The 15732-nt window shown below is 48.9% G+C and overlaps 1 protein-coding gene and 1 long non-coding RNA gene across 3 annotated transcripts in view; one reads left to right on the forward strand and one right to left on the reverse strand.

The window, feature by feature from the left end:
• LOC110334598 overlaps positions 1-301 on the reverse strand; it is a 2337-nt gene extending 2036 nt beyond the window's left edge. The window contains exon 1 of the long non-coding RNA XR_002381128.1: positions 181-301. This is a non-coding gene — a long non-coding RNA (uncharacterized LOC110334598). The remainder of the gene's footprint in view (positions 1-180) is intronic.
• Vwce (von Willebrand factor C and EGF domains) overlaps positions 1-15732 on the forward strand; it is a 32087-nt gene that overhangs the window by 14399 nt on the left and 1956 nt on the right. The window contains exons 10-19 of one of the 2 annotated variants that reach the window (XM_021216338.2): positions 621-703; positions 2852-2939; positions 5062-5147; positions 6266-6383; positions 7386-7471; positions 8844-8940; positions 10304-10386; positions 11647-11737; positions 11817-11899; positions 12209-12272. In XM_021216338.2, the coding sequence (XP_021071997.1) occupies positions 621-703; positions 2852-2939; positions 5062-5147; positions 6266-6383; positions 7386-7471; positions 8844-8940; positions 10304-10386; positions 11647-11737; positions 11817-11899; positions 12209-12272 (879 nt within the window). The remainder of the gene's footprint in view (positions 1-620; positions 704-2851; positions 2940-5061; positions 5148-6265; positions 6384-7385; positions 7472-8843; positions 8941-10303; positions 10387-11646; positions 11738-11816; positions 11900-12208; positions 12273-15732) is intronic. The other variant, XM_029542333.1, reaches the window with a different exon arrangement.

Below are 15732 nucleotides of genomic sequence, written 5' to 3' on the forward strand. Positions count from 1 at the left end.
GGGGCTGGGGCTGGGGCTGGGGCTGGGGCTGGGACTGGGGCTGGGGCTGGGGCTGGGGCTGGGGCTGGGCCTTTGTGCTTGCCTACTATGTGTGAGGGAAGTCCTCATTCAATCTTCAGCACCATAAAACCAAAAATCTTTCCAGGGTCTGCTGGGGCAGTGCCTACATTGCTGTCTTACATTTCCGTTTTCTACCATGTTCCACCTATGTAATGGGGCCCTGAAGGAAAGAGCTGAGTTCTCTTTATAACCGAGATTTTGGGTCCTTTCAGGTTTCCTGCTGGCTACATAGTGATGATTCCCTTTTATGGTGAGAATAGCTGAGTCACAGAGAGGCATCATGACACGGGCAGGGCTGCTTGGGTAAACGGAGCTAGAACTCTAGGTTCAGAACGTAGCGTCTCTTGTGTGGTGGGAACAAAATGTCACTTTCTGAGGACACACTTCAAGGCACACCCTCATGGCCACTGCAGCTACTCTTGCATGTGTCTCCTGTGCTGTTTTCCAGCAGTCCTAGGACCACCCAGTTCAAGGGACCTATGTCTGCCTGGAAGAGTAGAGACCTGGTTTCCTCTCCTTTGAGGAGGCTGATGTCCCCACCTCCTGTTTGTCTTTCAAAGGCTGCTTTCACAGTGGCGCTATCCGAGCCGAAGGGGATGTGTTTTCACCTCCTGGGGAGAACTGTACTGTGTGTGTCTGTCTGGTAAGCAACCAGGGATTCACCACCGCATGTTTTCTTAACCTTTGGGGTTGTCAAGGAGAGGAACAGACTGGACGCTGAAGACGAACTTCTCCTTGCTTCATTAAGGCTTTGGAACTAAAACAACTGAGCTTGAGAAGGTCATTAGAAGCATCCAAGCTCTGGCTAGTGGCTGTGGAGGGTATCCGCTGTGCATACGAGAGCCAGGGCAGAACAGGGTCCGTCTGTTTGGGAAGGTGAAGGGTAGAGCTTTCTCAGGAACTTCCCCAGGGAGGCTGTTTTCTCCAGGCAAAAATATTTACTACCACAACAAAGGTGTCCACGTCTGGGCAAGAGCAGCCTCATTAAGCCCTGGGCTTCTTGAGTGTTTTTGCTTCTGGCATGATTACACGCCTCGGAGAGTAATCATGTGTCAGATGCCCTGTGTGAATTTAACTCTGGGCACCCACTGGGTGCCAGCTACAGGCTTCATGCCCTTTCCCTGTTTCTTAAGCAGAGGCTCCCAGCAGATGCAGGGTGGGCGATGCTGTCCCAGATCTGTAGATTCAAAGATGGAGGCTGGGAGCTGGTGGAGCTGGTGGAGCTGGGATCTAAACAGAGGTCTGTTACCGACTTTGTCTACCAATCCGCACTGCGATACTCTGGCTACCTTTAGACACAGCTCCTGGGCTGCCCACAATTGCTGATGGGGCGGTGTGTGATCAGAGACACAGAGAATGCCAGTGGCATTCATCTAGTTCCTCCTGTGTGTTAAGCATGAGGAGGAGGAAAGGAATTTGTGTGCACTCCCCCAATTTTATGTGGTAGGATGGGCACTGACTCCACCCATGTTAGAAGATCCTGGAGACGTGCTGTCCCCTTGCCGAAAAGTCTTGTTAGGAGATGCATAGATAGTGGAACTCAGGTCTAGATGGTTCCAATGGTGGACACTTTTAAAATTGTAACTTAAAAATTACTTTTAGCCGGGCCTGGTGGCGCAGGCCTTTAATCCCAGCACTCGGGAGGCAGAGGCAGGCGAATTTCTGAGTTCGAGGCCAGCCTGGTCTACCAAGTGAGTTCCAGGACAGCTAGAGCTATATAGAGAAACCCTGTCTCGAAAAACCAAAAAAAAAAAAAATTACTTTTAAAGATGTATTGTATCCTGAGTATGGTGGCACATGTCTCTAATCTCAGCACTTTGAAGACAGGCAAGCGTATCTCTTGAGTCTGAGTCCATCCTGGTCTACAGGTTGAGTTCCAGGACAGGACAGGTAGGGCTACGGAGTGAGACTCTTTCTCAAAAAAAAAAAAAAGGCACTTTATTATTTTGACATTTTAGTTATTTATTTTAAAAAGATGTATTGATGTTTTCATTTATACGGGTGTTTTGCCCACATGTGTGTCTATGCACTACTTGTGTGCCTGGTGCCCTCAGAGGCCAGAAAACAGAGCGTTAATTACCCTGGAACTGGAGTTACAGATGGCTGTGAGGTACCCTGAGGATGCTGGGGTCTGAACCTGATTCTTCTACAGGAGCAAGAAGTGCTCTCCACTGCTGAGCCATTTCCCCAACTAATTTATATGTGGATGTGTGTAGAGGTGCTCCAAGAGGACTTTCCTCCCTTCCTCCCTCCTCCTTTCCCTTCTCCCTCTCTCCTCCTTCTTCCCCTCTTCTCTCCCTCTCTCTTTAAGATCTATTTATTTTATTTATATAAGTGCATTGTCACTGTCTTCAGACAAACCAGAAGAGGGCATCAGATCCCATTACAGATGGTTGTGAGCCACCATGTGGTTGCTGGGAATTGAACTCAGGACCTCTGGAAGAGCAGCCAGTGCTCTTAACCACTGAGCCATCTCTCCAGCACTGGTATCAGATCTCTTAGAGCTGGGAACCAAACTCCTGTTCCTTCTAGGAGTAGAAAGGGGTTTTAACCAGAGATTCAGCTCTCCAGCTTCTAACTTGGCGCGTGTTTGTTTGTTTGTTTATTTATTTAGGTGAATAAAGTCTTATTAGGTAGCCCTGTCTGGCCTGAAACTTGCAATGTAGAGCAGGCTAGCCTCAAGTTCACAGAGATCTGCCTGCCTCTGCCTCCTACGTGCTGAGATTAAAGGCATAGTTGGCAGTGAACCAGGTCCCACTCTTGTCCCCATCACCATCTTTTGCCTCCTCAGGCTGGAAATGTTTCGTGTATCTCTCCCGAGTGTCCCCCTGGTCCCTGCAAGGCTTCCCCACAGTCAGATTGCTGTACTTGTATTCCAGGTAGGTGACTCCTGGGAAACGTTGTTTGGGGTATGAGGGAGAAGTGCCTTTGGAGTGTGTATTGAGGCCGGAGAGGGGCGACCTACTCCTGCCTTAGAGAGGTGGTGGAATGATAGATCTCAATTACTCATTTTTAGTGTCTCCTCTGTGCATCTTGGCCACACTATGCTCATGGCTTGGCCTTCCACTGTCCCTGCCTCTACAGCACATCTTGAGTGTAGGCAGAGGGGCTGTGGGCCCAGTCCTGACATTGATCTACCCCTGGGTGTGGTGGAATCTCTTTTAACTGACAGAGACATAAGATCATGGCATCCTATGACTGTTAGGATCTCAGGCCTTTCTGCTAACCAGGGCAACCAGGCCCCACAGGGATAAGGTTGCTGCAGGGTGGAAGCAGCCAGACCCCTGACTCTTAGCATAGCTACTCAATGACTAAACCTGCTGCCTTGTGAGGTGGGGCATCCTCCCTTCCCTCAGAATGGACCCATTTTTTTTTTTTCTGAAGAATGGATGCCTCTCTTTGTCTCTCTTTGGAACTCTGCTCCCCAGGGGCTGCAGCATTCATAACTCCCCTAATAAAGCTCTCACTTGCAGGACCACTTGTCTTAACAACCCCCACACCCCTCAACACACATCTGGAAAGACGCCTCTTAACATCTCCTCCAATCTCATCTACTTTCTTTCTTCCTGTTCCCAAGTTAAGTCTAATGGTGATCTCATCAGTGGGAGGGGATGTTCTCCACCAGCGTGTGCCCCTTACTGTTTGGGGCAGCTGGCACCTTGAGGGAAATTTGCTCACTGCTGCCTTTTCATGAAAAGACAGATTCAGAGAAGTTAAGTGGTTGCCTAGAGACACACAGCAGCTAGTGATGGTGCTAAACTCGAACTCAAATCTGCCTGATTTCAAAGCAGGCAATGAGACGGCTTAGCTGGTAAAGGTACCTAACAACCTGGGTTGGATCCCTGGAACCTGTATGGTGGGAGGGAACTGACTTCTGCAAGTCGACCTCTTATCTCCGCAGCATGCCCCTCCCCCAACAAATGAATTTTAAACATAACATTTTTCCACAGTACTAGAGCTTGAACTCAAGTGTCTGTGCACTATAGGCGAGTACTTTACCACTGAGCTACATCCCCAGCCCATTTTATACTTTTTATTTTGAGACAAGGTGTCATTAAGCTGCCCAAGCTGGCCTAGGACTTCTTTATAACCTAATTAGGCCCTGAGCTTCCCGTCTCTAGGGAAACAGGCTAACTTGAGACATTACATTCTTCTTTTTTTTTTCTTTTCTTGTTAGTTTTTCCAGACAGGATTTCTCCATGTAGGCTTGGCTGTCCTAGAATTAGCTCTGTAAACCAGTCTGACCTTGAACTCATAGAGATTCTCCTGCCTCTGCCGCCCAAGTGCTGGAATTGAAGCTGTGTGTCACTACCATCCGGCTGTTATTTTTTCTTTTTCTGTCTTGGTTTTGTTCTTTGGGGGGGACAGGGTCTCACTATGTAGCTCTGGCTGTCCTGGAACTCACTATGTAGACCAGGCTGGCCTCAAACCCAGAGTTCTACCCGTCTCCACCTCCCTAGTGCTGGGACAAAAGGCAAGAGATATCATGTTGGGCTTTGGTTGTTTTTGTTTGTTTGTTTTTCATTTTCTTTTCCTACAGTCAGTGTGAAACCTGTGAGGTGTGAACTGTCAGTGAAGGGCACAGTGAAGGGCAGTAGCTACAAGAGAGTTGTGCATTTTGCCATAATCAGCTCTGAGATGTGTAGCTGGGACTTGAACCCAAGACATCCTGAATCAATAGACACTTTTCCAGACTTTTTTTTTTTTTTTTTTTTTTTTTTTTTACCCTAAAGAAGATCCTCAGATTATCTTTGTCCAGTATCTGGCACAGCTTCTCTTGAGCTTCTTACTCTGTGGCTGTTGGGGTTCCCTCTGCCTCTGGAGTGCTGACCTCCTTTGTAGGTTTTTAGGTAGTAACCTGTGTGGGGTCTGGGATTTAGAGGTTGACAAGCACTGAGTTCTTGCAAGGGGCAGCTGCCCCACCCCTTCCTGCCCATCTGTCCACTCTTCTAGCTGCTCCACCTAGAAAGCCCTGAGCCCTTCTGCCTTTGTCTCCTGCAGGGAGATGCTATTTCCATGGCCGGTGGTACACGGACGGGGCTGTGTTCAGTGGGGGTGGTGACGACTGTACCACCTGTGTCTGCCAGGTAGGGTGTGAGGTTCCTGCACCTTCTGACTCGGTGGAAGATGGGAAAACAGTTGGGTGGGAAGCATAGGAATTTCCCCAGGATGCTTTGCTTGGAGAAGATGACCTGCTGTGTCGCAAAGGGGAGAGAGACTGAAGCAGCAGTCCCTGTAGGGATCTGCCATGCCTTCCCACAGTCTCCATGAGATCCAACCATCTGTCTTCAGCTCTGTATTGGCAGAGCACTTACTGTGATCTGGGAACACACAACCTCAGCCCAGAAGAGCACCAGTCCCCTCTGACTGGCAGCATATGGCCTAGGTGGGCATGACTGGGCACGGGAACCCTTATTGGGAGGACAGAGGGACAGTGGAGACCTGAGGGGTGACTAGGACTAGTCAGGTGAAATTCTGATGGTGCTGTGCCCTCTGATTGGAACAGAGAAGCCTGGAGGTAGGCAGGCTTTTCTGGAATATGTCTTGGGAGGGCTTCCTTGGGAGCAGGCTGGAAGAGGTGGTCGTTAGACAGTAACTTACTAGTTTGTGAGTGTCCTCAGGAGAAATGGGATGTAGCAGAGGGCAGAGAGGATGCTGGGAAGACCCTTTTCAGCTCATCCCATGCTCTGCACTGTGGAGAGAGCGCTGGTTTAGAGAAGGAGCTGGGCCCTCTCAGCTGTGCATTAGACATGTCTGGGCATAAGGGGCCAAGCACTCTTGCTGTCCCAGGAGGGTATCTGTGACAAGTGGGAAGGGCCCCCAGGCAGCAGACCTGTGGACCAGGCTACGCTGCTAAGGCTTGGAGTGATGGATGGCAGGATGAGGTTGATGCCTGGCCCTTTCCTAGCTGTGGAGCAGAGGCATGAGAGTGGAGGGAGGGAGGAGAGAGTCTCGATGGAACTGGGTTTAAGAGGGAGGCTGAGAGATGGTAGAGACCCAGTAGGACAGGAGGAACACCCCTGGACCTTCTTTCAGCTCCCTGAGAGGACTCACCCTTCTCTGCTCCTCTGTCTCCCTGGACACTTCTTTGTCACTTTTATTTGAGGGTTTGGAGGAAAGCTGCCCACCAGCCTTCTCTTCAGCCCTCAGTGGCTCAGGGCTGAGGAGCCACCTTCATTGATGCATGCTCTTCTCTCTCTTCCAGAACGGGGAGGTAGAGTGTTCCTTCACACCATGTCCAGAGCTGGAGTGCCCTCGAGAGGAGTGGCTGCTGGGCCCAGGACAGTGCTGTTTTACCTGTCGAGAGCCCACACCCAGCACAGGTGAGGTCCAGCTATGTGGTCCCCCAACACAGGGTTCAAGTGCGCTTGGACTGATGGTATGTGTGTATTCATGATATGAGCATATGTGTTTTATATAGCATTATGTGTGAGCTGTAACTATGTAAGGGTATAACTTTGTGTGTGTCCTTGCTTCGAAGGGTGTTTTATATAGCTGTTTATGCCTTTAAGTGTTGGTGTATGGATGACATTGGTATATGAATGTGCTTATGTTTTATGTGATACACCTGCGTGTCTCTCTGTGTTTTTGCCAGTTCCTTGTGATGCGTGTGCAATTTGATGTATATGTTTTTTGTGCTAGTGAATGTCTGTGTTTGATTGTGTAAGTGTGTGCAACTCTGTGGTCTGTGAGTGTATCTGTAAGTATGCTTGTGTGTGTGTGTGATGTATATATATGTGTATTCATTTGTATATATGCAAATACACATTTGTATTTTGTGTATGTCTGGATTTTGTTTTGTCAGCATAAGCTTGTGTGTACCTAAGTATGTGACTGAGTATCGATCATTTTTGGGGAATATGTGTGTTTGTCTGTCTGTTAACTTTGAGTAAAAGTTTGCATACATTTTTTTTTTTTTTTGAGCCGGAGCTCACTGTGTAGCACTGGCTGGCCTGGAAGTCACTATGTAGATCAGTTTGGACTCTATAGAGAGCCTCCTGTCTCGATCTGCCTCCTGAGTGTTGGGATTAAAGGAGAGTGCAGCCACACCCAGCTTTAAAAGTATGCACACATTTTAAGCACACACTTGTCTGTGTGGTTTGTGTGGTGTGTATGCCTGTGAGCTTGGGGTTTCATCTTTAGAAGTGCAGTGCTGTAGTTCTGGGGGTTGGGAGGTGATGGTTACTCCTGCCTATTGTGTTTTTTTGTTTGTTTGCTTGTTTGTTTTTGTGCCGTTGTGGTCCATTGAGCATGCCTCCCTCACCACTGAGCTACATCCCAGCTCTCTGCCAAGCATCGCTTTCTTTTGCTCTCTCTCCTGCCAGGCTGCTCTCTGGACGACAACGGGGTTGAGTTTCCGATCGGACAGATCTGGTCGCCTGGTGATCCCTGTGAGTTATGCGTCTGCCAGGTGAATGACAACCTGCTCGCCTTCAGCTGCTTTCCTGGGCTGTCCCGTCTGCCTCCCTCAGAGGCAGGGCCACTGGCAGCCTGGCCTCAGTGTCCCTCCTAGGCAGCCACTTCTGCTCTCAGTGGGTGACTGAGAACAGAAGGTCTTGGGGGCTGCCCTAGATATTGTGGGTGACTCTGCTTGGGCAGGGAGCTGCCGATATGACGGTCTGCCTCAGGGGCCTCAGGAGGCCTCCGAGAGAGTGGCCTGGGGCATGGCTAGCTCAGGGAGCTGATGTGCCTTTTCTGTGTCATATGATGCTTCATCTTGGCCTGCACCTTGTCATAGATAAATAAGAGTGTGTGTTTAAAAGTCAAATAGGAAGCTGAACATGGTGGCACACGCCTTTAATCCCAGCACTCGGGAGGCAGAGGCAGGCGAATTTCTGAGTTCGAGGCCAGCCTGGTCTACAGAGTGAGTTCCAGGACAGCCAGAGCTACACAGAGAAACCCTGTCTCGAAAAACAAAAACAAAAAAAAACAAAAACAAACAAAAAAAAACAACAAAAAAAAAGTCAAATAGGGGTGCTTATTAAGAAATTGGATAGCGCTTCCCTTCTCACTCTGAGTATTTGGGTCCCCAAGGGCTGTATTTATCCAACAAAGCAAGGTGTGTGTGTGTGTGTGTGTGTGTGTGTGTGTGTGTGTGTAGATATTATTAGGATTTCCAGACTCCACACATTAATCTCTAGATGACTGACATTTAGGGTGCTTTGTGGGAAGCCAACTTGAGGGGCATGAGTTCGATGCAGGGAGAGGAGAGAGTAAAAGCCATCCTTTGCTGATCCCCTCCTTTGTGACTGATCCCGGCCCTCATTTTACAAGAGAGTGAAATAAGAGGCCATAAACGTTTGAATTCTTAAGAAGAGGGGGGAGGAAAAGAGAGGGAAACCTCATATGGCATTTTGGTCTTCTGAAATAGGCATTTCCGGTGGAATAGTTTTCTATAAAAATAGGATTTTATTGTTCTCCATAGGTTTGGGGTGAGCCAGGGTTCCAGGGAAATGCTGAGAAGAATGCGGAGGGGGTGACGGTTCGGCCTTGGCTGCCGCGCGTGCGCGGAGGGATAGGCTAGGAAGCAGACAGGGCAAAAGCCCCTGCTCTGACTCCGCTCTTGAGACAGGAGAAACTCCCCGAGGATTCCCTCACCTGTGCTAAGCAGCTGGTCGCCATTGCCCTGGGAGAGGGGTGGGGAGGACCTGCCACACCACAGCCTCATCCTGATAGCCCCGAGGGCAAGCCTGACAGCGGGCGGCTTTGTCGCCTTTCCTGTGGTGTGGAGGAGCAGCAGGCCCCGCTGTCCCAAGTCTTGGTGATGTTTCTTCCTCCTTTAGGCAGACGGCTCTGTGAGCTGCAAGAGGACAGACTGCGTGGACTCTTGCCCGCACCCCATCCGGATCCCTGGACAGTGCTGTCCCGACTGTTCAGCAGGTAACCAGGGCCAGGCTCCACGTCACCCTCTGAAGCCATCGTCAGGGCTCCTGAAGTCCCTGCCTATCTTGCCTCAGGCCCTGTGGCGCTGAGCACCTCTGCAATCTAATCTCACTCACTCTCCAGGCCACCAGCACACCACCCACAGCCCAGAGAAGTAAAGTGGCTGGCCCGAGGCAGGGCCTCCATGCTGGACTCCCATATGCAAACCCAGAGGTCACGGTCCTCGTGGGGTGGGTGACAAAGAAACCAGACATGGAAAACTGGGCCAGTGAGGCTAGATTCCCCCCCCCCCCCACACACACAGTAATTTTTTACCTTTTCTACAATTTAAAAATTAAGTTTGTCATAGAAAAGCCATAACATCATAATTTTAAAAGGCCCATCTCTGTTTTTGACATGCACAGCTTTTGATAAGGGCTGGGCCTGTTGGCACATGCCCGAAAGAAACCCCAGGACTTGGGAGAAAGAGGCAGGAGGATCAAGCCTGGGCCAGATAGCAAGACTCAGTCTCAGAAGATAAGATGAGATGAAATAATATCAACTGTGTTATGGTGTGTAGTTCAGTGGAGAGTGCTTGCTTAGGGTACATGAGACTCTGGGTGCTGTCCCTGGCCCTCTGACTACAGACAAACAACAACAAAACAGATAAAATAAATGTGAAGATATTTTCCTACCATCTCACTTGATTTTATTATATATATATATGTATACATACATTTTTTTTTTTACTTTATTTTATTTTTTTTAGTCAAGGATTTACTATGTAAGCCAGCATGGCCTAGAATCTGCTTTTTTTTTTTTTTTTTTCCAAAGCTGTTCTGGAATTCCATGCTCCCGCCTCAGCTTTTGAATATTGGTGTTGCGTTGTTCATGGGCTTGTGCCACCGTGTGCTTTTGTACTTACCAGTATGTGAACAGTTTCATCAAAGTGATCTCATTTACACAGAGTCTTTGGTGACATCAGGGCTTAGCGATATGAACCATGGCAGGGGCTGGGGCAGGGGTGGTTGTGGTGGGGGGTGGGTCAGGTCTGGCCAGATGGGATTTGTTGCTCACTAACTGGAGAGGGACAGAAGCCTTGTATGTCTCCAGCACCACCTTGAGCCTCATGGGCCATCTGCCTGTCCTACCCCCAAGGTCCTCAGTGCCACCCCCCACCCCATGGAACAAAGACACTGAAGCAAGACTCTGCAACGTCCTTGCTCAATCCAGCCACAGAAGCAGCCAGCACCACTTACCTAACCTCTGAGCTGCCTGGGGAGGTGCTGGGCCTGACCTTTGCTATCCAGATAAACTTTCAACCTTTGCCCTGGCCCAAGCACCCTTCTGGCTCCTGCTCACCACATGCTCTGTTTGGCAGGCTGCACCTACACAGGTAGAATCTTCTACAACAACGAAACCTTCCCGTCAGTGCTCGACCCCTGTCTGAGCTGCATCTGCCTGGTATGCACCGCCCAACCTGACCCCAATCCCCAGCATCAGCTCCTGAAATCCAGACAAGGGTCACCCCTGGTCCTGATGGAAACCATCTCCCTGCCGCCTGTCTAGCAGGGTTCTTTAGCCAGGATCAGGGAATCATTTGAAAACACTGGCTGATTCAGTATCTCTGCTTCTGGGTTGCTGAACTCAATGAATCTCACCGTGGCTCACGAGAGAACTAGCCAACTAGACCAAGTCATTGCTCCTGACTTCATGGCTAGTTAAAGGGCTAGGCACTGGGCCTTAGTGTACATGCTCCTGGATCCACACTTGTACCCCATAGCCAACCCACTTCTCAGTCTGAAAAGAATGTTAGGTTAGTAGTGCACACTGAATTTTCATTGGAAAATAAAGGGCACAGTTTCATTGATTATGCTGATATAGCTAATGTATGGTGGGAGCTGCTGTGTATAGTGGCAGTATGTCTTTGGGGTGTCAGTGAGCCTCAGCCACAGTTATGTATGAAAGACAACAAGGTCAACACACGGATTGAGAAATGCAGGGTAAACATCTCTTTGGCCTCTGAGTGACACGTTGCCCACTGGCCCTGTATATGCTCTGTCACGTGCTTTGGGAAATGTTGCTTCTGAGTCCTTTCTCCTCAGTTTCTTCCCTTCCTTCTTTCCTTCTTTCCTTCTTTCCTTCCTTCCTTCCTTCTTTTTTTAAATTTATTGACTTGTTACTTATTTTCAAAAGATTTATTTATTTTATGTATGTGAATACACCATTGCTGTCTTCAGACACACCAAAAAAGGACATCAAATCCCATTACAGACGGTTGTGAGCCACCATGTGGTTGCTGGGAATTGAACTCGGGACCTCTGGAAGAGCAGTCAGTATTCTTAACCACAGAGCCATCTCTCCAGCCCTCCTCTTCTTTTTTTAAATGATGCTGGAGATGGAACCGAGGAAGGTGGACCACTGAGCTGCACCTCAGCTCTCTCCCTCTCTCTTTTTTTTTTTTTCTGCTGAGCTTTTCTAAACAATTCTACATTTGTCCAGCGCTTCACTATTGTCAGGTGTCCTCTCGGAGAAAGTCAGGCCTTGTTCTTGAGAGGTGAGGAAGGACCCTATCTGAGAAAGTGTCATCCCTTTATCCCCATGCCATCATGGATGGCCAATGCTGCTGTCTAGATGGGTCTGCTTTGCTGTGTGCCCCATGCCTTCCCTAGCACCGTACTAGCTGTCCTCAGTGAGGGGCCATGTGTGGTCTGTGTCCTACAGCTGGGCTCAGTGGCCTGTTCACCTGTGGACTGTCCCATCACCTGTACCTACCCCTTCCACCCGGATGGCGAATGCTGCCCTGTATGCCATGGTGAGTGGGAGTAGCCACCCGTGCCCAAGTCTCCCAGGTAGACCCGGGCCTCATCCTCGTCCCGTCCCTGTCTCTGTAGACTGTAACTTCGAAGGGAGAAAGGTGGTGAATGGCCAGGTGTTCACCTTGGATGACGAGCCCTGTACCCGGTGCATCTGCCAGGTGAGCTGGCCTGAGGGCCTGGGGCTGCCTGCCAGGCCTGCGTGTCGCACACGGGACCCTGAGCTAATCCGCCCATCTTTCTGCTGTTCACGTTTCATGAACTGTTTCTGGCCACCCATCCCTCTTTGGAAGTGTAGATGAAGGTGCCTTGCTGGCTGGCATTGTCATCCAGACTGGGGCCCAGGTATTTGGGCCTCTACCCAACAATACTTTTCTATCCCACTATTGGCACCAGAGGCCCTAGAGAGCTCTGCTGCTGGTTTTTGGGACCCTCTGGGTTTCCTCACGCGTGTCTTTCTGCTTCTTCAGCTGGGAGAGGTGAGCTGTGAGACAGTCCCCTGCCGGCCAGTCTGTACTGACCCCTCCTGCCCAGGTAAGCAAGCCCCGAGCCTGAGCTTTCTTGTCATCTCCCACTGCAAAACTTGTCAGACACATAGGCCTTAGACGGGCTGCCAGGGAGCCCAGGCTCAGGCAGAGTTGCCGAAGGTCACACAGGTGTGGTGGGCTGCTAGTTCTGAGCTGTTTATTAGGAAATGACACAAGGCGTTGTGTTGACTGACCCCTCTAACCACCCTCCTCCTTTTTTGCCTGGGTGTGGTGCTGTGGATCAGACTCCCTAACCAGAGGCCGGGTTAGTGCTGCACCCTGACCCATCCCCAGCCTCATCCATTCCTCACCCCTCTTTTGAGACAGGAGGGCTTTTTGTTATTGTTGTTGTTGTTGCTGAGGCTGCCCTTAAATTCTTGACTTAAGCCATCCTCCTGCTTCAGTCTTTCGAGTGCTGAGACTAGTCATGTGTCACCAGACTTGGCTGGTCCATGTGGTTCTTTATTGCACAGTTACAAACAGGACCCAGTGATCTGTTGTATAGCTCTGAAGTCTTGAGGTGGACCACAGCTGGTTACCCAGGAAAGCTCCCCATTATCTGTGAGACCTCAAATGTGTCTGAAACTGTGGATGGGACTGAACCCTATATGATAGCACTGTCAAACCAACCACGGAGAGGCTCCTAGCTGACTAACCGACTGGTAGCACAGACATATGGATGTACTGGACAAAGTGTGAGTCACAGCCTGGGCAGGACAGGATGGGATGGGATGAACCACCATGCCATGCATAACAGCACACAATTTAATATGAGTTGTTTATTTCTGAAAATGGCAATGGATTATGGTAACTGAAGTGGCAGAAAACAAAATGTTGGTTAAGGGGGGACTCCTCTCTTCTCTTGGTCTGATTTTTCTACCTCACACTCACTCCCTATGTCCCTCCATCCCTCCCTCCCTTCTTTCTTTCCTTGTCTTCTTATCTCCCCAGGCCACCTTTCTTTCCTTTCTTCTTCTCTTTCCCTTCCTTCCATACACCTGTAATGTACCTTCTGTGGAAAATTCTGGGGCAACTTTTACTTTTTCAAATCTTTTGGGCTGGGTCAGGATGGTCTCCAAAACTGTTTTAGAATTCTAATTTTTCCAGCTTACTCAATGTACAGATGTTCTTTCAACATTCAGAAAGATGGTGGATTTTCCCACTGTCTTATAGCCAATATTGCTCCCTGGGAAGTGTCTTTTTTTCTTTTTTTAATATTTATTTATTTTTATTTATATGAATACGCTGTAGCTGTCTTCAGACACACCAGAACAGGGCCTCAGATCCCATTACAGATGGTTGTGAGTTACCATGTGGTTGCTGGGAATTGAACTCAGGACCTATGGAAGAGCAGTCAGTGCTCTTAACCGCTGAGCCATCTCTCCAGCCTGGGAAATGACTGTTTTACATCTTTGGCCTTCCAAGGGCACTCCAAGATCTTGTCTGCTTTGGGAAAGTAGAGAACTGGGAAGGAACAGTGCTGAGGACCCCTGGGAACACAGAGAACAAGATTCCTTTTACCCACCATAAGCTCCTCTACAATGGATAGATACCATGCCCTCAGGTTTCCAGACACTCTGTTGCCAGCACACCGGCCAGCCACTAAGCATTTGCCTGTAACACTCATTGAGCAACTCAGCCAGCATGCTTGGGCGCAAGGGTCTTATCTCTGTTTTCCAGATGGGGTTGCAGAGCTCAGGGGGACTGGAACCTTTCTCCTCTTAATCTTTTGCTCTCTGGCACTCCTCCGTGTGTGAAAACTAAGACCCAAAGAGGACACATGCTGAGCCAAACTCTTTTCCCAAAAACACTGTCTCAGCTCTGCTCCACCACACCCTGCCCCTCCCCCCCCCCCCCAACTCATAGCTCTCTGTAAAAGGAATACCACCAGGCTGGAGAGATTGCTCAGTGGTTAAGGGCACTGGCCACTCTTTCAGAGGTCCTGAGTTCAATTCTTAGCAACCACACAGCGACTCACAGCCATCTGAATAGGATCTGATGCTCTCTACTGGCATGCAGGTCTATATGCAGATCGAGCACTTATACATTAGATAAATAAATAAATAAATAAATAAATAGATGGAATGTCAGTGTTTCATCTAAAGAGAATGGGAATTGCTTCCATCTGATGACTTAAAAGTAATACAAAGAAGCTGGGTGGTGGTGGCATCAGTGATTATGCACTCTTTAATCCCAAACTCAAAAAAACATCACCACCACCAAACCCCAGAAGGGACAGTTGAGATAAGGCACTTGCTTCAAAGCTTGATGATACAAGTTTGGCCCTTAGAACATATATAAGAGTGTGGTTCACAGGGGGAAAGGAAGCTAAGCACAAAGAAAGGGGCTGGTGGAAAGCAAAGGAGAGATGGGCATTAGGAAAGGGTCCCCTGAGGTTTCTAGATGCCCTCCCCTCTGGTGTCTTGAAATTTGTCCTCTGATTTCCACAAGTATGCTGTGGCATGCACACACACATGCACATGCACACTCACTGAGGTACACATATACACACATATGCAATGTAATAAAAATAATTTTCTTCAGACGTAATTCATATATCACCCAGTTCACATACTTAAAGCATGTGCCCAGCGGCATCTACCACCCCTCAGGTGAACCTTTCTCAGTGTTCATTTCTCCTTTGCTCCTATGAAGTACATCCTTACAACATGAGAGGTGGTAGGCTGGGACTGTTATTCATTCAGTGCCCCGGGGATTGGACCTAGTTCACTGCACTTGTCTTGTGTGCACAAAGCCCTGGATCAGTTCCCACAAAAAAATTGGGTGTAGTGATGCTTGCCTGTTGTCCTAGGGCGGGAGGATCTAAAAGGATCTGCTGGGCTAGGTGGCACAAGCCCTTAGTCTCAGCAGGCAAGAGCTCTGTGAGTTCAAGGCCAGCCTGGTCAACATACTAAGTTCTGAAGGGACTCTGGCCAGCTTGAGTGTGGCAAGCATGGCTCTGGCAGGCTTCTTCTTTCTCCTCAAGTCCCTCTGTCTTGCTGAAAACCATTAGATTCCATTCCCAAAGCTAACCACTAAGGTCTACTCCCTTATTTGGCCAATTCCTCCTCCTGAGGCTGACTACCAAGATCCAGCTATCAAAGTAGTAAAGTTCAGCAATCAAAAGCCCCCTTTGACCCAACTAATTAACATGCCCAATTAAAATTAAACACCCTATCCTAACACAGGGTTTCCCATTTCCTTTTATAAACAGTCATTTTCCTATATGCCAAGTCTGTCTCCTCTCTATCCAGAGGCAGTCAGTCCTTTGTCCTCCAGGACAAAAACCTCTTTCCCCTCTCCCTTGTTCCCTTCCCTTTTTTCTCATCCTCTTTCTCCCATCTTTGTCTCTTATTGCCTGCCCACTGTTCCTCTTGGGGAAAAAAAATCTCCTTTGTGCTAAGAACTTGGTCTTGGGGTCCTGAACCAATAATTTTCCTTTCTTTTCTTTTTTTTTTTTTTTTTAA

Source organism: Mus pahari, chromosome 1 (genome assembly GCF_900095145.1).
Source record: "Mus pahari chromosome 1, PAHARI_EIJ_v1.1, whole genome shotgun sequence".
NCBI classification, from domain to species: domain Eukaryota; kingdom Metazoa; phylum Chordata; class Mammalia; order Rodentia; family Muridae; genus Mus; species Mus pahari.